This window comes from Micrasema longulum, unplaced genomic scaffold (genome assembly GCF_059751315.1).
Source record: "Micrasema longulum isolate JH-2025_06_02 unplaced genomic scaffold, ASM5975131v1 h1tg000828l, whole genome shotgun sequence".
Classification (NCBI taxonomy): domain Eukaryota; kingdom Metazoa; phylum Arthropoda; class Insecta; order Trichoptera; family Brachycentridae; genus Micrasema; species Micrasema longulum.
The window spans coordinates 452509-478010 of NW_028278020.1; the positions used below are offsets into that span (position 1 = coordinate 452509).

The 25502-nt window shown below is 30.3% G+C and overlaps 1 protein-coding gene across 1 annotated transcript in view; it reads right to left on the bottom strand.

The window, feature by feature from the left end:
* The window catches only part of LOC148278769 (neural-cadherin-like), a 63486-nt gene extending 40488 nt beyond the window's left edge, over positions 1-22998 (bottom strand). Inside the window, exons 1-2 of the mRNA XM_088230908.1 lie at positions 22941-22998; positions 21350-21465 (exon numbers count right to left, since the gene is read on the bottom strand). Coding sequence (XP_088087034.1) covers positions 21350-21465; positions 22941-22998 — 174 coding nt within the window. The remainder of the gene's footprint in view (positions 1-21349; positions 21466-22940) is intronic.
* Between the last annotated feature and the right edge of the window lie 2504 nt (positions 22999-25502).

A 25502-nucleotide genomic window follows, 5' to 3' on the forward strand; every position in this document is an offset into this window, starting at 1 on the left:
TTTGAGGTAAATTATTGAAAAGCTTCCGTCCTATGTAAGTGTAATGATGTTTGGCCGTGGTAGTTTTGATTCTCGGTAGAGCAAGGCATCCTGTTCTCAACCTTCCCGTAATATATATATATATCTCTATAATTGTCCGTAAGTAATAGTATCATATATATATATATATATATACATATATATATATATATATATATGATACTATTAAGCGCGTTGTCCAGACGCTTATTGAAATTTATGTTTGTGAAATATTTTGTATTTGTAGTATTCTTAATATGCATCCTTCCACTTTCTATTTTGTTGTATCCAAACTCAACACAGGGCTTTTGACCTCAAAGAGTTAGGAATATGCTATTATTTTTTTGTAATATGTCTTCATATGAATAAATACATAAAATTAATGAATAAATAAATTACGTAATTTACCCTTGGTCTTGGAGTGACTATTTTTGGAACACTTAAAATGTAAATTAACTCTATTTGTTTTAAGTGATTTATTAAAACGATATCTATGATCAAATTGATACTGTCAAATATACTCGTAGTAAAAAAATAAACCTGTCTAATGAAATACCAATCAAAGCAAACTCAAAGTTGTAATACGAATCATTTTACAATAATCTGGTTGAACGTAAAGTTAAATAATAAGACAATTTTAAGTTTACTGTAAAATACCACAAAAATATAAACAACATATTATTTTACTTTAAAAAAGTCTAAAACACAAGTAACACATATGAGATAAAATCAGCAAAGTAATTAAGAATCGCCGGACAACTTTAATGGAGAAAAAAAAATACGGGGATAATTTTACACTAAACTATCATAATTATACAAATAATAAATATGTTATATCATTATTTTTAGTTGGTTAAGTACCAAACCCTTTTGGGCTGCTTTCCTTGTTAGAAATTTGTACCAAAGTTATGCATGAAAATTGGTCAGTTACGTATTTTTAAGTGGGCATCGCCACTGCCGAGGAGAATTTCGTTCCCAGATGCGATGTTTCGGTCAAAGCTGCAGACTTAGTCTATTTCATCGCATATCTAAGAAATTAAACGTTCTTATATAAATATGTATATTAGTGTATGTAAAAGGCAGTGGCAAATGGTGATTTTATTTACAGGTAAGCTATAAAAAAACATATATTTATACCTACATAGGAGGTACATAATAATAAGTAAGTAATATATACTATAAATTTATATTTGTCTGTGGTTCTGTGTGATACAACAACCCTCATCCATAAAATCAACTCAAACGATGTAACTTCGTGATATATTATAATATATAGATATATTATTCATTAAACATCAATATAATTCATTAAAAAATAAATAATAATAAATAATTTATTAAAAAAGAAATCAAATATACCACTATGAATTCAGTCGATATTAGGTATTCTATTAAAATGTCAACTAGCCAAATTGTTCTAGTAATTAACAGTGCTAAAAACGGCCGTGTGAAGCGCTATATGTCCTGCAATATGACGTATGAAAGTAATTATGCTCTTATGTCAAAAGTACCATCTCAAAGATAAATAGTCCTTAAGAAACAATGTTTGAAATAATGTTTTCCAAATCAAGAATCTTCAAATAATTTGTGTAATCTGCAAGTTTAATCTAGAAGAAAAAACCCGTACTGGGGTTCAGACATTCAAAATATAGTTTACTTATTTGTATGAAAAAATAAGCGGGAATGATCGGGTAGTTTCTTGGCTCATAGCAGGCGCTGAGTGCGCTTTATTAAAATTTATATTTATATTAGGATAACAATACAAACGGTAGAAATGATTTAAAATAAATGGTTATTATTTATTTGTTTTTCTGTAAATAAAGTAACAATAAAACATTAAAATGGTTAGTCAAATATAATGGTAAGCTGTGCATAATCGCTTCTATACACGGTTCGCCCCTGGTAAAAGGTGATAATTCTCCTTTCCGATTGAAAAGCTTAACCGCTTCTTATTCCAGCATGCTAAGTGAAGGAATATTGAAGAGGGAACTATTTAAATTCGCGTGCACGCTCGTCTCGTTCATTGTTGACGAAAAGTCTGCACCGGGTGCAGACGAGATAAAAATTTGTAAGTATCCGCTGCGCCCGCGTGGGCTATTAAAGCGAAATCTTCCGCTGAATTTAAAATAAGAAAACTGTAAGCGCTCCTATATCGCCACACAGAGAAACTGGAAACTCCGATAGCGGAACTGCTCAGGTGAATGTAAATTTCCTGCAAACTTGTCATAATGCCGAACCGTTATGGATTAAATTATGAACATATATGAAACACACATAAATGACAAAGTTCGCATGTATGAATGTTGGTACGTGTCGGCTTACGTGCTTCCAAATATATTCCAATACTACCCGCGATACGGAGTCTCCTCCCCAAACTTTCGCTCCACACAGGAAATCCAGTTACCTTATTATTTAAATGTATATACGAGTACATATTTCAACGAATATTTCTACTGAGGTGACTTTGACACCAAACTCAAATAACATAATAAATTCGCGAACCGATTTGCATACAAACGTAAGTTCGCGACTTATGAATTGTATCTAATGGCAGTGAATTTAAGCTCAATCAACATCATTTGGAAGCTTTAACTATGTTTGAATTTAATTACATTCAATAGAAATCACAACGTAAAGAAATTGAATCGTGAAATCGTTAACAAGATAGAGTTTAAAATCTTTCAGTTGAAGTTCATTGTAATTTATCTTTTTTTTCTAAATAAAATTTTGGGATATAAAATTATGAAAAGATTGCATGTGTTGAAATTTAAAAGACAAAAAAAATATTGAGTACAGATAATATAAAAAAATATGTAGCAATATTTTGTTTATTCATTACTCTAGTTGGGGATGATTGGGTCAAGAGGAGCGTATAATGACAAAATGAACTCGTTAAAAGTAATATTAAAAACAATGCTTAATGCAATACCTTTAAAAATATCAACTTTCTCAACAAAAATACTACATTAATTATTTCAAGTAGTCCAGCGTAGACAATACGTAGTAGACAGCGTAGACAAAAGTCCAACGTAGACAACACTTACAGAAAAAAATGATTATTCAGTTGATCAAAGAAAACAATTAAAAAATATAACTATAAAACATTTTTAAGATTTCCAGATAATTTCAAATTACCAAAATGTACTAAAAGATTGCAGAAAATTTAAATACAGAGCATAAAAAACTTAGAAAGTCTCCCATTTAAAATTAAAAAAGTAAGAGACGTCATAAGTATGTTAAAAATAATATTAAAGAACACATTACTAAAAAAAACTAGATTATATTTTACACATCAAAATGAAACATTCTAAAAAATGGTTTGATTACGTTTTATCAACTTCGTAAAATTCAATTTATTCGTAATTCGTATTATTTTTTCACAAAATGGGTTAATGTACGTATTCAATACCCCCTTTCCTTGAGTTATTTTATTTTTCAATTGAATTTATGAATGAAAAATGCTTCATTACATTAGTAAATTTTATCTATTACAATTTATTAAAAAAACACATTATAGAATTCACTTTCTAATAACCTAAAAAATATACAAAACATTTATGAGTACGTACTTAAAAAACACATAACTAAAACAGTTGTTACAGCCCGTGTGACGAGTGATTTGTGATGTCATTTTATCGACTTTTTATTTAAACTATTGTGTTATTATATATAATATCCCCTCATACCAGCACTTTTGCTGATTGGGAATATTTGTACAAATAAAATATGTAATGTAATGTAATGTAATATGTAAAGTGTATAAACCTTGTATTTTGTCATAAATAAATAAATCTAAATAAATCACTTACAATTGAAAAATGACAATATTATATGGATGTTTTTTATTACATAAATTCTATTGTTGCTTACAGTATAAATAATGATAATTCAGTGTGAGTTCCTCTTGTTTGTTCCTTTTTTGGATTCAAACAGCATTAAAAACAATAACAGAAACTGAAATGTACCTTAACTGTATTATAATAAAATTATAAAAATAAATGGATTAAAATTTGTCATCATGTTGTAACGTTGTAAAAAACAAGTCCAACGTACCCCGTTTTGAAAGCATTTTAGTACTGGATTATAATTCTAAGTTGCCTGATGTAGCGCCATCTGACGGCCGCGGTAGTAACTCATCCATAAGATATCCGTGCATTAGAAGTAGATTTCTTTCCATTTGAAAACTCGAGACGAACAGTCCAATTGTCGCGCAGACTCAAAGAGAGGCGATCGCACATTTCAAAAATGTAGTCCTTGAAGAAAGGGAACGTTCATAAAATTAAATTTATACAACATAATCTTATTTTTGGAGAATTCTCATGTTCTTGCCGATTGAGCGAAACTGGTGAATGGTAAGTTGTTTGTAGGTACTTTATTTGGTTATCTGCATTATTCTTCTTAATCTTAAAAATTTGCTTATTGATTTTTGATAACCCAACTCTATAATGTCGCCCACCTGGGACCAAATAATTTATTTCAACCTACACTGACCGTTACAATGTCAACTTGTCATTATTTATAATGTTAATTTTATATATTAATCAAAATACTCGATTTAAAAAAAATACCTTTATTTAACATCAAAACATACATAAAGTAAAAAAAGAACAATTTAAATTGAACTTGCCAAAAAAGAGTAAAGCTATTGTGTTTGGCAAGTGTACAAAATAACATAAAATATAATGAAATAAATCAACGCATTTTTTTTCTGTTTATATAGATAATAACAAAATGTGTTAAGAGGTCACTATGAACGAGTATATATATCCATCGTGAGAAAGCAGTACTAAATTTTTTTGAAGAAAATTTATCGTATTATTTTAGATTACTCTGAGTGTTGTAAGCAGAAAATAAACAAAACACCAAATATAATAAAAATATATTAAACATGTTATCATTTTCGTACATGAACTTTTTCTCTTAGACATGCTTTTCGTACACACAAAATATTTGGGTAGTGTCTTTGTAAGCGAACTTTTTAAGAATACTAAAAAAAACTGTTTTGTTGTTGTCAAGTTTGACGAGTTTGCCAAAAAATACAAAAAGCCAAAGTAATGGGTTTTTAAGATATATGAAGCCATTGTACGTACGTGGAAGGCTACGGAATGGCTGGAAAATACGAAGAGGAGCGTCGCATGTTCTGAAATTTATTCCGTAATACATAATCTGCCAACGCCAAAAGATACACGATTCTGGGTTACGGCCAAGTGTATGAGTTATATACTTAAACAACCAGTATCATAATACCTTCTCAGTTCTCAGGGGAGGGATACGAAAATGACGATAGTACTCGTATATCCACTATCTATAAGATAGAAGCTACATTGCAGAAGCAAATTTAAAATTAATTTTGCAAATATCATCATCAATCCCTTTTCGCACCTAATGGTGCATAGGGCACTGCATCGGTACACCAATTGCTGCGTATCTTGACCAATTTTGTTATATAAAGGTAAGGTGATTAGTCTTACGCCTCAGGTACTAGTCAAGGGACTATGAAATAATCTAGTGTAAAAACATCCTTTCAAATAAATATTTCACATCAACCATGTCGGGAATCGAATCTGAGACTTTTTGCATGGTAGGCAAACGCACTGACCATTACACCACGACGCCGACAACTAACTAACAACTACCGATATGTTTAAATGCATGAAAAGAAAAACCTTCTGAGGACGAGTTTTTTCGATTTGATTGCTACTCTCAGGTAAGAATCTGAAAAAAAAAAGTGGAAATAAGTCTGCTAGTGACCGACCGAAGCTTCGGTTTCGGCCAGTAAAACGAGTTTTGGTTTCGGCCAAAAATCGGCAAAATTTCGGCTCAGCCGAAACCTAGGCCTCGATTATGATGGGAACATAAGGACGTCATACCTTCACCACGACGGTATAGTTGAAGATAAATTCTTTCGAACGATTACGAAAATACATTACCGAACCCCCACCTTCAAGTTTCAAGTCAGAAACAAGGGGAAGCGTACGTTACCGTACCTTATCTACAAACTTAAATAACATAGCGTCAGTATGACGTCATAGTAGAAGATAAAATTCTTCCGACCGATTACGAAGATACACTACCGATCCCCCATTATCAAGTTTTGAAGTAAGTACATTGGTTTGTACTGACGGGTCTAGAACCTCTCGGTACGTATATCTACGCATTAAAAGTGACAAAAATTTTGTTCCAATGAGCAATTTTTCCTTTAATTACGATTTATTTAATATTTTAATCGTTCTGAGGTAGGAACTTTTTTTTTGAAAAGCCTATTAAAAATATAAGAGAGAGATAAGTAAATTTCGAAGTCGAATTAAATTCCGACACAACTGTCAGTTTTGAGAACGAGTGGCTATATGCAGTGGCTAGAATGGCTAGATGCTGCCATATTAACATACAAGAGCATCTAGCTTTAAAATCTTACCACTTTAAAAAATAAATTGATTAAAATCGATCGACACGTAGTTAGAACACATAGAGGTAAATCCAGATAGTACAGAAGTTAAGCATACCGTCTCGATATGTTCAGATGAAGATAGCGTTCATAATTGAGGCCCTAGGCTCCAATTTCATTAGGAAATTAATAGAGTTATCTTCGACTATCTATAAATAAAATCGATACTTGTGTACGAAAATGAGTATATTTTCATAAACATTTAAAGTATCTTAATCGGTAACCTATAATTGAACATGTTTAAAAGAAAAATTGCATGCATATTTTTCTTTTCATACAGAAAACTTAATTTTACTTCGTAGATAAAATTGAAGATAAATATTAACTTCCCACTGTAATCGGGGCTCTGAAGTAGATAAAACATAAGGTTAATAGAATATAGAAAAAGGTTTGATGAAAAAAAAAATTATGCACCTTTTCGTAGGTTCATTTGTGAAATATATTTATTTGAAAATGATACACTCTGGCTTCTGCTAATTCTCTTTTGACCCTAGAGATATATTTCGTCTGAATTTAGCTGCCTATTTTGGCAGTGAGCTGCGGGAGTTACACAGTATAGTAACAAATTAGTAAGTTGTACTTGCAGTGTATAGTTTGTCACTTTCGAGTTTCAACGCTCCCAATTCAAGTGGAAAAGTTGTAGCTGACTGCAGCTGCATTCTGTATATGTTTCTTCCAGAAAATGGAACACTTTACGAGACCATGTCGTAATTGAAACTGCTTGATAAATGTCCCGAACTTCGCAACAGATTTATATTAAATTAATCTAACTTTTCATAGAAAAAAAGAAGTATTGAGTTTTGAAAAATATCATTTGTTTTGTCGAGAATACCCAAACAAGGGTAAATAGTTTAATTAAAAGTTTTTTTAAATTTTTTATTTCGTCTTAAAATAGTACAAAAATAACACATGAATTTCCTAATATTTACATATATCCACAACACAACTGACTTTAAAAATATCAATACCCTTAAAATTCTATTATTTTCTCTAGTTCATCGGCACCTAGAGTATTCCTCTGTTATCTGGTCTTCATATTATGATGTTCACATAAAAAAATATTGAATCAGTTCAACATCGATTTTTAAGAAAAATAGGCTGGAGGTTGGGCTTATCCAGAAACCAATATATGTATAATGAGTTAGAAACTAGCTCAAATATATCTTCTCTTCAAGACCGTTGAAATAAATCCAACCTTCTTGTCCTTTTTAAAATTTCAACTCGCTCTTTGATGCGCCTGAACTGCCGAGCTCAATAACATTAAATATACCAACTAGAAACCTCAGAAACCTCAGACAAAGCTTACTCTTTTTTTTTTAATGAATGACCTGCTAAGCCTCTATTTCAAAGGCCTGTCAGCAGGTAAGAAAGAGAGGATATAGAAGGAAGCAACGAAAATACACCACAACACCCAGACTAATTCATTTAAAAGATTTCTTTATTGAAACTGGCAAGAATCGAGCCCGCGACGCCAGTCTCACAGTTAGCATCTAATCAACTGCGGCACGGTGCCTGTCATACCGATAACCACCCACCGATAACCATAGAACTAACTATGGTTTTCATTTCCCTGTGCCCAGAATTCTTAGGTCTGCCAACAAACATACCAGTCTAGATTTCTTTGAAAAGAAGTTGTCTTCTTTCAAACGATCACAGATTCAAATTTAATTATCAACACCTCTCTCTCGCTTCCATTCCTACCAAGTCTACTATATAAAATTGTGTCTTTCTACATTCCTTTATAATAATTTTCTATGAATAAATATGTCATTAAAAATGCCCATTGGGCGTATATATAAATAAATAAATATCAAATTATCATTAAAATATGAACTAATATTAACATTTCCAAACAATGTACACTTGAAAGCTCCAACGAAAAACATTGCGGAGAACGAAACATTTTCAATTTTAATTTTTGGGAAGAACCAGAAGATTTGTTGAAATGGGTTCATGTAAAATCACCAACAACACAATCACTGAACCACACACCAATCATCGCAGCAGCACATTATCCGATTAAGTCGAAATATTGTTTTTTTGGTTACATTGATCTTTTTTGTAGATATTTCTTGTTGAAACTATATACTTAATGATATAGATAATATTATAAATAAAATTATCAATAAAACTTCTTGGTTTATTTGAACTTTCATTTAATTTTCCACTAGTTCTGAAGATGCCTTCTTATGCAAAAGGGCTAATTGGACAAAATGAAATAAAAGTGAAACTAAGTAAGTTTAAAATGAAAAAAAAACTTAATTTTAAAAATATTTTTATCTAATAGAGGTTTATAGAATTTCTTCGAGCTTTTGCTTTTGGTGAAATTGAACCCTGAATTTTAATCATAGTAGTCGAACGCTTTGAATACTTCGTCACGAGACGGACGACTAGGGGCACAAACATATGTAAATATTATAAAATATATATAAATGAGTACAGTATGAAAATGACTAGGTAGGATAATGGAGGTATGGTGCAAGTAATGACTGCAAGTCTACTGGCTTAAGTACCGAACATCTACCCCTGTACCGTAATTATACGTCATTACTTTCCCTTAGTAGCGCTTATTGTTTAACATTTGTTATAGCTACGTACATTCCGTAGCAGTATTTCAAGCGAGGCTTAATCTAAACTTAAGATAGGTAAGTTATTTCAACATACTAAAAGCAAATTTCAGTAGAGGGATTCTATTCGTTTATTAATCCGTTAATACAATAATAATATCTTATATGGCCGCAATTGTTATAGATGATTTTAATGAGGTTCATCAATTTTTCATTTATTATTTTAATAGTGTAATTTATCCGTATTTGGGCAGATAAAAACTGCTGTTCTGTTTGTACGAGTAAAATAGAACCAAAAGTCGGACCAAGCGTTTTAGAGACTTAAATATAATATACAATTAGTAAGTTATTTGTCTATTTAAAAATGTTACAATTAAGCTTGTTATAGGTGCGTTATTTTTTTACGGTCACTGTTATTTTATTTTATTTTATGTATTTTATTTTTGCACCTCAGCAGGCCAGGGGGCAGTAGTGAATTACATCACAAAACAAACAGGCTTGAGAAAAATCATGTTTTATTTTTATTTTCTCGGCGGGAATCGAACCCGGAGCCTTCTGTGTGTGAGTCAAGCGTCTTGACCACCACAACACGGAGGCCGCCTAATATTTTTATTTATTTTGTGATACCCTGAAGGTTGGATTTGTTCTGATAATTTGACTATCGTTGCAGGAGCTATCTCTGCCGTCTTCAGGGTAAACTATGTGTTGTGTAAAAAAATGTAATATTCTAGTAGTTTGTACCGTGTCGTAGTCCGCAGTAGGTACATTGAGTATTATTTTTGTCGTGTGTAGTGCCGGGAACTATGTTAAGTTTTTAATTATTCGTGCACTGTTGTTTTTGCACATAAACAAATATTTTTTCCTAAACAAAATATAATTTACCCTGAAGATGGCTCCTGCAACGGTAACGGAAACGTCGGAACTAATCCAACTAAATAAATCCAACAAAAAATACGATACTTATTGTTGAGTTCGGTTGAATTAAGGGTTAAATAAAATTGAAAGTTATTATTTCGGAAAAAATCTGATCTATAAAATACGAAACGGGTTAAGTTCTATAACCATACAAAAATATGCAACTCATAACTGTAGAAAAACGGATGAATAAGTGTCTAAATAGCGCGAATTTGAATCGGGTTGGAGTCCCGTAGCTAGTGTTTCGGACTCACGGATAAAGGTCCGTGGATCGAATCCCACTCAACCTCAACTTGATTCCCATTTTCTAATGTTGAGTACAACTCATTGAAAATAGCCCTTAAAACGAATTGTTTGGGTCAATTATGAGTAGAATTTTTTTTTAATGAAAAAAAAAAAATCAAACCATTTTTCATTAAAATAAGTATTCGTAATATCGATGTTAAACCATAGACATGGATATAACGATGACTCTTTTCTGTAAAAGTTTAGACTCACATATTTAATGCCTTCTTAAAATCTTGATCAGAGTATCGATAACATTAACGTTTTAAATATTTGATTTATTTAAAACGTAAAATACAACCATTTTCAATTCAAGACGAAAGGGTGGCTTAACTCCTCCCAAAGAATGAAGAACGCTTTTAATTGGACACAATCCAAACTGCAGACGATAAATTTTCTGAATAAGTACTGTGCTATAAAAGTGTCAGTGCTAGGATCCTTTATGTTTCCGTAAAAAGTTATGAATAAGTAAGGATAACGTAAATTGGTTCTTTTAAAGACTTTTCCACAGTAACGGGGATATTAAATCTGAATTCCATATTATCGGAGACGAACTACAGAAAATTAAATGCAAACTGCCAACCGTTTTATTATTAATTTGATGCATCAAAAAAAATTTATTCAAATAACATTTGCAGTATAAATTGATTAATGAACATTATAAAAACAGACTTTTTAGTTCCAATACTGTTATCTATAACTTCGCACAATGGCCGTTTCGTCGTACAATGGTATCATAGATTACGTAATGAATTATAGTCCTTTTAGAATTTTTTGTGTTATTATTTTCAATTTGTTTTTAAATTGCCGATAAATTAGTATTTGGGAAGTTACCTTTAATTATTTATGTATTAAGTGGATGATTATTGGTTATCTAACAAACTTAGTTAACCACCAATCCGAACGCACAAGCAATCAAATTTATTACTTTTGAATTTATACCAGACTAATTTTGTTTTTGTTTTCATACCAGGATTTCATAAAAATTCAAAATCATTTTTTACAATCATAAAACGAAGTTATATATTTTTTAATAGCTTTGAAATTTAAAAAACTGCAGTCTCTCGCTGGGTTATTCAGAACGTAAGTATGATTTATATAAAAGTATAAATTTAAACGTAATTTATTTTTTGTGTGATTACTTTTATTGATTTTTTTCATGTCTATCCTTCCGCTTTTTTTACTAGCTTATCTATTAACTAATTTGTGATACCCGACATTACACGAATTTTATTTCTAGCAAGTCAGAAGAAGACGTTGCGTACGCGGTCTATCTAACCTTTCTTCAGATAAACGTATTCTCGTATTATATCCTCTCTGGATACACTAGAACAGTGATTTTGTTTACACACTATAGACATTCATAATTGATTTTTTATTTTATTATTTATTTTATTGGGTAAACAAACAGTACGTACACAAATATTTGTACTTGTACAAATACTTGTGACAATATTGTCAATTTCTTTGTACATTAGTGTACGACACTAATTCACATACCAATTATGTTAAATAAAACGAATGAAAAAAAAGAAAGTATTTAATAATAAAGTTAATTAAATATCTTTTTCTCTCAATATTTCTATGATTTTTTTACCTAAGTTTACATAAATTGTCATAAAAAATATCAGCCTCGGTAAATCTCTTGTTATATTGGTCGAATATTCTAGGTATTGTAGATTGTTTCAAATAGTTTGTTGAAGCGTTATCTGTGTAAAACAGAAGATTTTATCTTATTTGTCTAGATGGCACGCATAATGGAAGTCTTTCAAGTAGACTAGGAGAATCAATTTTATTATTTATTAATTTGTATAAAAATAACAGGTCTAATATTATTCTGCGATTTTTAGGAGAGTTTATTCCATAGTACTGCATACTTTTAGCATAGTTAGATATGTTAAGGTTTAAACGGTAGTCAATCTGTTTAAAAAACTTTTGTAAGACCATCTTGTCTATTTATACAAACATTATAGTAAGGTGACCAAATAGGAGTACAGTATTCTAACTGGGAACGAAAAAATGTTTGTAAAAGTTTTTAAAATGTGTCTGCATGTTTAAATGGTTTCAAAACCCGCATGATAAGTCCGACCATATTATATGTTTTTTTTCAGGACTGATTCAAAATCAATATTAAACCTTAGTTTCGTATCAGTAATAACACCTAAGTCGCAAATTTGACTATCTGTTATAGAGATCGGGGTGTTATTGAAAGAGCAAGGAAAGCTGATCGTCATTTGTTTGCGCGAAATACGAAATAAGTGGCATTTACTTGCATTGAATACCATTAAATTTTGTTTGAATTACTGAAAAATAGTAATATGTAATATAAAATAAAAACAATATTTTGAGTTTGTCCAAATTTTTGTAGACAAGGACTGGATTCGACTCCCTGGGGAGCTGTTTATATTAACATATTACAACAAAGATGAAGAACATTTCAGAGAAGGTAATATAAAAGGCTAGGCATCTACAGGGCTTATGACCTGTCAATGGCTGGTTTAAGTGGCCATTTTACACACTGTGTAACATTCACCATTCTGTCCATATTTAAACATCTTTATTCCTACAATTCTTTCATTTGTTGATGTTTGTGAAGTTAAAGAGCTGAAACCTTTATTTATGCGGGTGAGATTCATCTAATTAAATTATTTCCCCTACATACTAGGCAACGCCTGAAAATGTTATTTTTTCAATTTCTATTCTTCTTTATGGACCAGGTGGATTTATCAACAATATTTTGAGTTTGCCCAAATTTCATTGCAAACAATTTTGATAAAAGTAAAACATTTTTGCATATTCTTAATAAACGTTCATTTTTAGATCTATCGTTTACCAATCAAATCCCCGCACTAAGAAACCTGATAAAAATAATTAACCAATGACGTTTTATTCTTCAAAATGGAAAATGCAAATCATATCATGGTGAATAGAATGATTTCGCAAAAAAAATATGGTTTGAAATATCTCCCTTGAGCCATAGGACCAAATAACATTTTATATTTTAATACATTTCTCAAGCGTTCAATCATGTGAGTTGTGCTTTTGTAATCTTGAACATAATACGCTACAGTGCATTAGATTTAATCAATGATATGGAAAATTAAAGAAACACGTAGGATTTTTTTTACTTAATTAAGAATGTTTTAGCATATTGACTAGTTTTTGAATGGTACTAGTTTAAAGAGCGTATCTTTTCTGATCAAATGAGCACTTGGATAACTATCACTCTTTATTGTTGTTTATATTTTCAAACAATAATGTAAATATAAATGTAAATGTGTATAGTGGGGCTTGCATGTAATAGGGAAATATAACTTTTTTTTCATTTTCAAAGTCATAAAGGTCTAAAATATTTTTAAAATTGTAATTTTGAATTCCCGCAAAAACGGTCATTCCATTGGCCACGCCTCTAATACGTCAGAATTCATGTTTATTTGTTTCAGACCATTCAAATAACCACTAAAATTTTGACGGTAAAAATGAAGCCTTAATTTAGAAAAGAAATAGGGTGGAAAAAAGAAAAAAATCATGAACCTATTGTATCAATTCCTGCAATAAATTTTGCGGGTTAAGTTAAAAATTCCTACTAGAATTGACTTTGAGTAAAACATGTAAGGTTTTAAACATTTTTTATATTTTGTTCATGCATTGTATTATCTCAGTAGGAAACACATCAGGTTTCACATTTTTTCATAAATTGTTTCTACATTGTTTTATAGTCGTAGAAAATATATCACAGTTCTACATATTTTTTATATATCGGTCCTACCTAGTATTATCTCAGTAGAGAACGTATTAAAGCTTTACAATTTTGATATGTGGTTACTTTATTTTTTGTCTTATTCGGAGTTTATATTTAAAGAATATTATAATAAATAAATAATGAATAAGAAAAATGTGTTTTATTTGAGGATTCGTGTGGTGCATAAGTCGCATGGGATTGAGAGGATTTGCTTTCGTAAAAGGGTTTAAAGGTCTCATGCTTTACTTGGCTCATCTGAGGTCTGATTCTGAGTCGCAAGTTACTGCTGGTCAGTGGTTGGGAAAGTTCAGGTGGGTGCTTCGCCCCCGGGAACTTCTTTATCCCAATAACCAGCATTAGAGCAAAAGGCCTTCACTAGTTATTTATTATTCTATAAGTAACCCAAACGTCAACAAAAACTATTTACTTATCTCAAAGTGGTTTGATTTGTCAATAAATATCATTAATAAGAATGTAGATTATAAGGTCAAAATTAGTTGATTTAAATAAAAAACCCTGCGTAACAAAGTGTTCTTACAACTTTCGTCCTTTTGTATGATTTTCTACATGTAAGTTTTTACGGCAAAATGTTGAATTTCAAAGGAAGAAATATACCAATTACAATATTCTTGAAATTCTCGAAAAGGATAAGAAGCTTTTCGAGTCTACTCCATGTCGTAAACAGCAATGATACTTTGAGTATTATTATATCTATTCAAGAGCACGGGTTCTTCAAAACAATGATCATTGAATGTTGAAGGTAACGTAAATTTGAAGAAAAACGGAGTGGGTCTGCAGGTGTAGGGAGGAGAAAACTTATACAATTATCAAGATAAGAGAGAGTCTGGTTTGTATTAACGCCAGCGATGTGAATATGATACAAGAGTTTGTAACGAGGGTAGGCTGTATGAAAAATAACGTACTTCATTTTATATGCAAATGATATATCTTACCAGACAATTTCCTTCACACGTCACACAAGCGTTATATTGTTGGCTTGTAGTAATGTTCAAGTTACCTAAACCACATCAAACATCCAAATAAGTACAAATAATGAATTTCACCCCCTCGGAAGTCATAAAGATTAACAAATTACAACGGAGGGAGAATACCTTAAAGAAGGGAATATAGAAGTCCAGGCATTTATAGGGCTTATGACCTTGTGACTGGCTGGTTTCAGTTTCCACTTTACACACAGTGTAACATTCACTATTTGGCCCATGTTTAAACATCCATATTTCTTCAATTCTTCCATTTGTTGACTTTTTTATTTTTGATTTACATTTTTCGTATTTGAGTTTGCAAATATTGTAATTAAATCAACTGGTGAAGGTCAAAGTTTGAAAATTGGGAAATTGTTTTTAGGCGTTGCCTAGTATGAGAAATAATTCAGTTAGATGAATCTCTTCACAAAAGTAAAGGTTTCAGCTTTTTAACTAACTTAAATAAAATTAACAGAGAAAACGCGCTATTTCTTAAAATGGTATGGCACACATTATTTCCATCATCACACATCATTAATATTTTCTATGATAATTTAGGGTAGGGCTGGCACTGCAAATTTTCCTATATGGAACGCACGCTACTGGTTGTAAGGTAAGGTAAAGGCGACTAATATAACCCAAAAGCTTTTGAAAACAACCCTTGTTTCACATTGAAATGAAAATTCAACGTTTGATACTACATTTTATGGACAAAAATGAACAGAAACCAACCTTGATGCAAAAATAATTTATTAATTGTTTTATCGATGTTTATTTCACTGTATCAACAGTTGAAAAGTATGTAATTATTTTATCAACAAATCTCGACAAAACACGTAAATTTTTGATTGAAATTTAAAACTCGGTTTAAGTATTGTGGATCTTAATTTGTCTTTTCCTAATAAATCGACATTATAACATCATTGAGTAGAATGATTTAATATGCAAAAATCAAGTTCAAGGAAGACCGAGAAAGACATAGCATGATCAAATTCTACAAATACGAAAAAATCTGCGTGCAAGGATAGTGATATGGCATTCTATCTTCTCTGTCTACCCCTACGACATGATGGTTGTTTGTTGTTGTTGTAAAGTTCAGTATAAGTTGTCACTATTATTTTCATTAAACCCTTATATTGGAAGAAGGAAAAAATAATTTGTTTATACATTTGACGGTTGAAAAGCCTTAGAATCCCAAAAAAAATTTTTTTCATTTATTCAAAGTTTATTATGAACTGTGATAATGCATTTTGTAATAAAAATATGGAAAACAGTTTTAACTGAATGCTTTTTTTACTCGTGTTACCTATAACTGAACTCATTTTTTCTCCTGACCTAGTCAGGAGAAAAAATGAGGTCATACGAATCCTGGAGGATACATTTCCAAAAAAAGGGTTAAACCCTTATACGCACACGATGCTGCATAGGCCACTTCATCGTTAAATCAATTCGATTGTCTATTACGGGAAGGTAAGGTAATCAGTCTTACAATTTTGGTGCCAGTTCAAGAAAATTATGTATCCCCTGGTGCAAGAACGAGCTTTTGCCCAAAGGCAATATATAGCGTTATTGCACCGAGAGTGTAGTCAGTTGAACAGTTCTTTAAAAACCACAAACAGCTTAAATACATTTAAAGTCCAGAATAATCAAGTGGATTGCTACCAGAACTACAAAAATATATATACTCCTGTTCTTGTAGTGAATCAACTATAATATATATTTCTAATTTTGACTTTAAAGCTAAGTGTAGTTTAATTAGTATTTTGTGTACTTTATTATTATTAATAATAATAATATAATAATAATACATGAACCTTTGTTAACGCACACCAGTAAATTCACAATCTGTTAGCTTTAGAACGGGCTATTATATTGTTGGGTGACAATTGTCTAATGAAAATTAAAAAAAATCTTTATTTCTCCTCTCTTCTGTACATAAAAATATGTATGTAAATCTTAATAAAAAAATTAAAAGAAATAATTCAATGTAGAATTGAACCCGGCGAATGCGTTAACCATCACTCTGGGAGGCGAACTTTTACAGCGGCTTTTTCAGGATTTTTACCCAAGAGCAGCCATCAAGTTGAAAACACTCGTTGAGGGCTTTGGTTATTTAAAAAAAAAAAAAAACTGTATTCTTCATCCGCGTGGACACAGAAGAAAATCGCCAAGGGAAGTTACTAAAAAAAAGAGCTCAGTATTCGTAATTCTGCCCGGACGGATATTTCTTAATACATTTACTAAACTAACACAAAAATATTACGGGACATCACACGTTTTGCAAATTTCTACGTTTATTCAAAGCCAAATCGTTTTTCACTCCAACTGTGCTAAGTTTGTTTCAATGCGCTTTGATAAGCTACTAGAACTAAGGCTGAGAGAATAGAACTTTTTAATATTATTATCTGGATACGACATACAACCGGTGGTTACTGCCAAACTATAAAATGAATTTTGGGTCGGTGTAAACTGGAGCGGTGGTTCCCAATCTGGGAGTAATAAACCCCGAGTGGTAAAACGGGATTTTCTGAAGGATTAAGACCGAGGTTTGATCGTCGTTCACTCACAGAACAAAATTGTCTTTATCAAATCCCACTAACTCCCTAGTAATCGCCAAACGTTTATTTATTTATTACCTAAAAATTTTAATTACGAATACGAGCCTGCGAAGTAGCGCCACTAGATAGAAAAAAGACTTTTTCTGATTTTAGCAAAATATATTAAATTCTATAAACGCAAAAAAACTGCACTTTAACAATGCTGACAATAAAAAAAATTAAGGAAACGATTGACCTTGGAGCACGATCTACCTACGGTATCACCTAATATAAAGAACTCGATTTAAGCAATGTTGGATCCTAATTTATCTTTTGCTAATTAATCGACAATGTAACATAATTGAGTGAAATGATTTACTTTGCGAAAATCAAGTTCAGTAAACATATACAGTATACATGACAACATCATTATTATTTTCTCCATAAACTCTTATCTTGGCAGAACGAAAAAATACCGTTTGCATGTTACGTAGTTATATTTAACCATCAATGGTTTAAAAGGCTTCAGAATCCCAAACAAAAAAATATTTTTTGTTTTAATTAAAGTTTACTATGAATTTCTTTTTACTTTTTATGTTTTGTAAATTAAGTTTGTTTTAATTTTATTATTATTAGCATTTAATTTTTTTCTTTTAAATATATATGGTATATCTTGTAATTTATATTTGTGTTTCAATTTTTATTATTATCAGTTAACTTTCTAATTCATATTTATGTTCCATTTTTAAAATTATTAATGGAATATTTTCTAATTTATATTTATGCTTCAATTTTAAGTATTATCGGTATGTTTTCTAATTTGCATTAATGTTTCATTTCCTTATTAATAATGGTATATTTTCTAACTTATATTTATGTTGCAATTTTTATTATTACCTGTAAGTTTTCTGATTTATATTTATGTTTAATTTTTTAATTATCAATGGTATGTTTTCTAATTTATATTTATGCTGCCATTTGTATTATTATTGGTATGTTTTCTAATTTATATCTATTTTGAATGTGTTGATATTATTATTATTATTAATCACTTTCGGAAAAAGGGATTTTGAGTATTATTCAAATAAAATCTATAACCTACTTCCACTATCTATTAAAACAATTAGTAACAAGAAATTGTTTAAAAAGGCTATATAAAATGGATAGTGGAGCTAAATAGAAATAAAATGGATTGTCTCATTCGCCTATACAAATATTAAATCAACTGTTCCACAAGTGTATTGCTTATGTTAGGTTTTTGTTATTTTCATTGTGTATTTTGTAATATAAATAATATAAATGTACATATATACCTTGTTTTTAAAACTGTCTGAATATTTGTTGATTATTTTCGTCTTTTTAAGTTAGTCTTCTTTCTTTATTCTCAAATGTAATTAAAAAAAAGTATATTGTTAAGTGTCCTCGGCACGGGAAACCCCAATGAGGTCACATTATTTTTATTATTAATTATAGTTTGTAAGCAAAAAATATGAATAAATACATAAATAAATTGGAATTTCGTTTAGTATCATTTAATAAAATAAAATAAAAATTCATATAATAAAATGTCCTTCCTAAACAGAAATTTCTTAGCTGGTCGGGACCTGAAACAAGAAACCTCTGTACATTTTAAAACTGTGAAATAAATGAATAAATTGTGATAATGCGGTTAAGAATAAAATATATGTTAAATCAGATTAAATATAATGGTTTTTACTAGTAAGAAATAAGAAACTCGTAAGAAAAAAATGAGATCATACGTATTCTATAGGATCCATTTCAAAGAAAAGAGTAAAAACTTTACCGAATAACAAATTCTAAGAACGAAGCAATATCAAACGCCCCATTGTCTTACATTGCTAAAAATCAAATCTTTTCTGTATTTAAAAAAAATGCAAAGGGATTTTTTAAAAACTTTATTTTTAAAGGGTATTTGCGAATATCTAACGTAATTTTTGAGTTATAAGCCCAAAAAAGGTTGAGAATCGCTGATCTAGAGTGTACGAAGAAACAAAATGGTACAAATACCGATTACCGAACAATTGTGAGGAAATACAAAAAAAATCATCATGATTCCACGTCCGCTCCATAGTTGGAGCATCTGGTATTCACTAAGAGCCTTTAGGACTCTCTGTTGGCTGTCAGCTTTTGTGCATCCAAGTCAGGTTCGCATTCCGTAGTTCTAACATAAAAAAAACAGTTAGCATGGGACGTCCGGGATGTCGAGAACCTGATACCTTGTAGAGTAGGCGAGCGTGGTTAAGGCTCTCAGAAAGCATCCGCAGTATGTGACCAAGCCAACTGTATCACCTCCGCTTGATAGTTGGCATAAGACGTAGCTACGTTCGATTTCTTGTTTTTTTACTCCACACACAGTCAAACCACGCACACCCAAAATTTTTCTCAGACACCTATTCTAAAAGCTCGGCAAATCGCTGTTTTTGGCCGCAGTGAGATGCATCGATTTGCATCCGTAGAGGAGAATATATACATATATATATATATATTTTTTCTCACATACATAAATATATACTTTTTACCCAAGTATTAGTTTTAAATAATAAAAGTTTTCTTAGTTTTTTTTAACTTGTTCAAAGTATTTCTTATGCCAAATTATAATTTTTATCGATAATTCTATAGTTGGTAATATTTTATTTTTTGTACAGTTTATCTTTTATAGACTTTCTTAATTTGTTAATTAATAATATGGTTTTAAAAGATCTGTATTGTTTACGATTATGCTTACATATTTAATTGTATTTGTAACTAATATGTAAAAGGCACTAAGTGCTATTTATTTCAATAAAATAAAATTTAAAAAAAATGTTTTTTTACACGCTAATTTTTGATATCCAGATAGTCTTTATTTCTTCGAAAATCAGTTTTTAATATTAGCGGCGTTTTAAAAGTCGTCAAGGACTTTTTCTGGCTTTCACATTAACGGAGATAAATAATTATAAGCGAAAATAATCTAGAACTCGAGACATTTACAAATAATCGATACAAAGCGGCCTTAATCTCCACAATAACTTGGGATTTTTAATGAGAACGCTATATCATATTATTTGTAATATGAAAAAAAGTGTTTTTCAAGAGAAAAATGATACTGCAAAACGCTCAACGGCTATTTGAAAAAAAAACATTGTTAACGGGGTGACAATTTGATCCACTAAGTTTGTGAGCCAATAAATACGATGAACTCCCACCAAAAAATCTCCTTGACTGATAAAAATGTTTTCTTTCTCAACTGAATCTCCTGGCAGTCACAATTATTATTACAATTCACCAATACCTAGAATTCACCGGCTAGATTACGAGTATGGCGAAGTTGATATATTTTGTCTGTCTTTATATACTTAAAGGTTAAGTATTCAAAAGATTATAAATTAATCTGAAAAAAAATTCTTAATATTGTTCTTTATTTACTATTTTTTTTCATGTATCTTTTTTATTATGTATAAACTATATATATATAATATATACATGTGTGTATATGTGAGGGTGTGTATGTATGCATATGCATGTGTATGTATATGTTTTTATATGTAAATGTACTAAATATCTTTTTATATACCCATAAACCTATGTTGGTACATTTCCTTATAATTGTATCTTTTAGTTTCTCTAATGTTATTTTTAATTTTAACTAAATGTACATACTTTTGTTTTACTGCTGCACTTGAATATATTTCTAATTAATGTAAAAGCCCGTAGGGCGTGAAAATTAATAAATAGATAAATAAATCAAAATCTAATTAAAAAGAAGCATGGGTCGATACTGGAATACAAGCAGTGACAAGGAAAGGCTGGCTATTACTCGGATGATATTTTGTATACTGGGTTTAGCTGTGACCTACCTTTTTCCTCGTTTCGTAGTCTAGCGGCGCCGCGACGTAGATGGCGCCCGTGGTGTTTCCTATCCCGAAGGCCCCGCCTACGTTCCCTCCCGTGATCTCATATCGTATACCCGACGCTGAAACATACACACAACCACTATGAGATGACGAACAATGTACTGCATGCACGGAGCTTGGTAATAGACGGGAAAAATAATGGATGAGTACAAAAAATTATGTTTTGAGGTAAAACATTTTATACGATGTTAAATAAAGTACATATTTTCCATAGTAATGCTTAGAGAACAGCATTGATACATCAAATACAGCACATCTTTAGCATTTTTTACATAACTTTAATTTAGAATTTTCTACATTAATAATAAATTCGGACGAAAAATCATCAGTAAGAAAAGTCTTTTATTATTAACAGTAATTTGATTGGCAAAACAGCTAACGGAGATGAGTGTTCTATTGGGAAATTGATAGTTAATAAAAGAGATAAAAAAGAAAGGGATACAAACTGCTCATATCTAATATGATGCGGTTCATGCGAAGCCGAGTACGTGGTCCAAACGGGTAGGTCATTTAAAATTAGTATTAACGAACTTTTCCAAAGTTGGAGAAATAACTAGGAAAATTCCACGTTTGCAAAACCACATCATAGAGTCAAATTATGTTTTTGATAAAAATACTTATGTTAAATTTCTTCACACGTGCAGCAAAGGTAAAAAATTAGGTAAACTTGAAATTTTAGAAATAAGCCGTTTAGAGAATTGCCCCAATAAAATAATATAAAATGATAACGTAAAAACGTCAATTTCCTATTATTGTATCCATTAAAATACACACAATGACACCATTTGATAAAAATTAACTGCCAGGAATTTCTCTTTCAAAGAAATCTAATTACACCCTGCTGCGGCTCGGGGACATGGCTTTCGATGGCACTACCAACCCGTGGCCCTTGTTATAGTTTTCATAAAATTTAAATGCATATAATTAAAACACATTTTTTTTATAAAACTTCATAAAATTATACTTTTACACCTGTTTTTATTAAATCCATTCAAACAATACTTAAATTCATAAAATAGTTTTTATTTTATAATCAGTAATTATAATTTAAACTCCTTTAATCCCATAATTATCTTATCATACTTATTTCCCACAATCATAATTAACAACCCCTGCTTGCACTTGTGTGTACAATAGACATTTGTTTGGTCTCCCAACAGTCTGACGATGTCGGACTCGACAAGACCCGGTCACTGGTAAAAAATATAAATAAAACTGGAATAAAACCATAGACATATTATTCTTTTATTTTTTTAACGCTGCTAAAAAAATATTTTTTTGTGCAGAACGAGGACGTTAAGAGAATTGTGACATTTAATTTTAATTTGTAAGCATATTCATTTAGGATGCTGAGAATGTTTAATTATGTCTTTATTCATTTAAAAAAAATAAATTCTTATGGCATTCCAGTTGCATAGTATCTTAACTATTACTATTAAATGAAAGATATGGTGACAAGACTCACGATTTAGGTGTTAGCCTAAAGACGATGAAATATTTCAGTATAGTACCACATTTTTTAAGTCCACTCTACCCGGAATTGATCCCAGGATCTCGAGAATGGTAGTTGAATCCGCCAAACACTGCACCATTTATCAATAATCAATTTAATTTTAATAATACACTGTATAACTCATCTACTCGGACATGGAAAATAATAAATTGGAATCGATTACTCTTTGTACATTTTTTATTTTTTTTACAGGTAACAAATCACCGCAATTTTAAGTACATGTGTAGGTTTTAGATATTTTGCTTTAAAAAAATATAAAAAAATCCGCAAAGAGTTTTTTTTTTAAATGCTCACATTAAAACACAGGCATATAAAAAGTGGAAGGTAATATGAACATTCATTAAGACTATAAATTTATGAATACCGAGACTTTATATTTATATAATATTTTAAGTATTCTCAAATGAATGATTCTGCTATTACAGGTACATTAACATAAGTATTTAATATAACTCGAGAGCTTTTTCAAAGATAAAATTTAATTCACCCACTTACATTTTGATAACTATAATTTGTAAAGACAAATATAAAATGTCTTTGAATATAATTATAACTTGAAATAAACTTCTAACAATTTAAGAAAATATTTATTCTGTTAATGAATTGAAATTCTAGAAATGAAGAGCTGAAATTTTAGTGCTTTAAAGTTCAAAGAAATACACTAACTTCTTGTATTTATAAATTCCCTTACGAATAAACCACTACCCTAAATAATTTCAACTATTTCAGTAAAAACTAAACGACAATGATGTAAATGGAGAAAAGTAAAAAGTTGAAATAATGACACAAAAGTATAACCATAAGTCTAAAGTAAAAAAGATATGATTTTTATTTTAACGTCAATAAACATAATAAGATATATATGTTAATTACGATGAGGTAAAAAGTTGTAAACAGGGATGCTGCTAGAGGCAGAGAAGGGCAAGGACGAATGACGTATTTTGTCCCCTTTTATAGGTGTACTGGGTACCCCATGTATGGCCAATAATTGATAGCTGTTGTTTTACTTTTTGGTCTCCACAGATATAATAATCTTCATTTTTAGACTAGTCCTAACAGGATTTGACCAAAGTTTGCTGATGAGTACAGTGTTATTGAGAAGAAAAATTAATTTTAATTATAATTTAGTTGTACAAATAACTGTGTTGTTTATTCTGTTCGTAATTTGAGTGTAACATCATTTGGTTTCTTTGAGAATATGAAATGTATTTTTCACTTACGTATGTTTTTAAAAAAATAAAATTCCCAGGGTATTACGTAATTAAGTTGTTATTTTTATTTGTTGTGAATTGTTTTTTTTTATGGTCTTTAGTCATTATTTGAGTATACTTGATTTTGTTAAAAACATTCAGTTTATTGTAATTTATTATGGAAAAAAAAGAAGAGTGATACTTTAATCCACGAATTTGGATTTCTAATTATTTTTAAATCCTTTTCAGACATCGTAATTGACATAATATTATCCTCACTGAGATGGGACAATATAGAACCAGAACCATCACAACAATATAATAACTTATTTTAAATGTACCTACACTTAAGATAATATTTAGTTTTATGTAAATTATCCTAATCCTAAAATGTTTTAAATGAAAGCGCCAATTGGTCGAAAAAATAAGTGGAAGTTTACCAAGTATGAATTTTTAATTATTAACCTATATGTAAATATAAGTTATCACATCATATACATAAACAATTACAATGTTTTGAGTTTATCCAAACGTTTGTAGACAAAGAAAACAGGATTTCTCCCCTTACGAAGTCATCAGGATTAACAAATTACAACAGAGATGGAGAACATTTTAGAGAGGAGAATATGAAAGTCTAGGCATTTAGAGGGCTTATGTCCGGTCGTTGGCTGGTTTAAGTGACCACTTTACACTTTGTGTAACATTAATTTATTTTCCCTATGTTTGAACATCCATATTTCTACTATTCTTCCATCTGCTGATTTTAGTCAAGTTAAAGAGCTGAGACCTTTATTGTTGTTAAGAGATTTATTTGATAGAATTATTTCACATACTAGGGAACCCCTTGTTAACAATTTTCAAATCTTAAACTAGACTTCTTTCTTGGACCAGTAAGTTTTATTACAATATTTTGAAGTTGTTGTGTTTTTAAACTCATTAAAATATCATGACATCAACTCATTAGTTACCTCGAAACACTTTGTTAAAAGGTCCTTCACACAAAAATTAAAATTACTATTTTATAACTTTTAAGTATTTATCTTTACTGTTTTTTTATAAATACATTGAATTTTATAGTTAAGATAACCATCTCGAAGATATCGCGAAAGCGAAGAAACTGGTCACTGTTTTTTTTAAAATTTGTGGCGTAAAGTATCAATCGTCATTTTTTATTTTTCATAAATATTTTTATTTAATCAATTGTTTGTAAATTTCGTACATATTTTATTATTGAATAAAAAAAACAGGTATTGAGGGGATCCGAGGGGTAGGGACAATGGTGGTGTTGGCCTCTGTTCATACATCACCTCCGCCCCATTTATGTTCATAGAGTTTGTATTCCTAAGGAATCATTTTGTTACCTTTCTTCTATACGGAGCTAAGACCCCTAGGA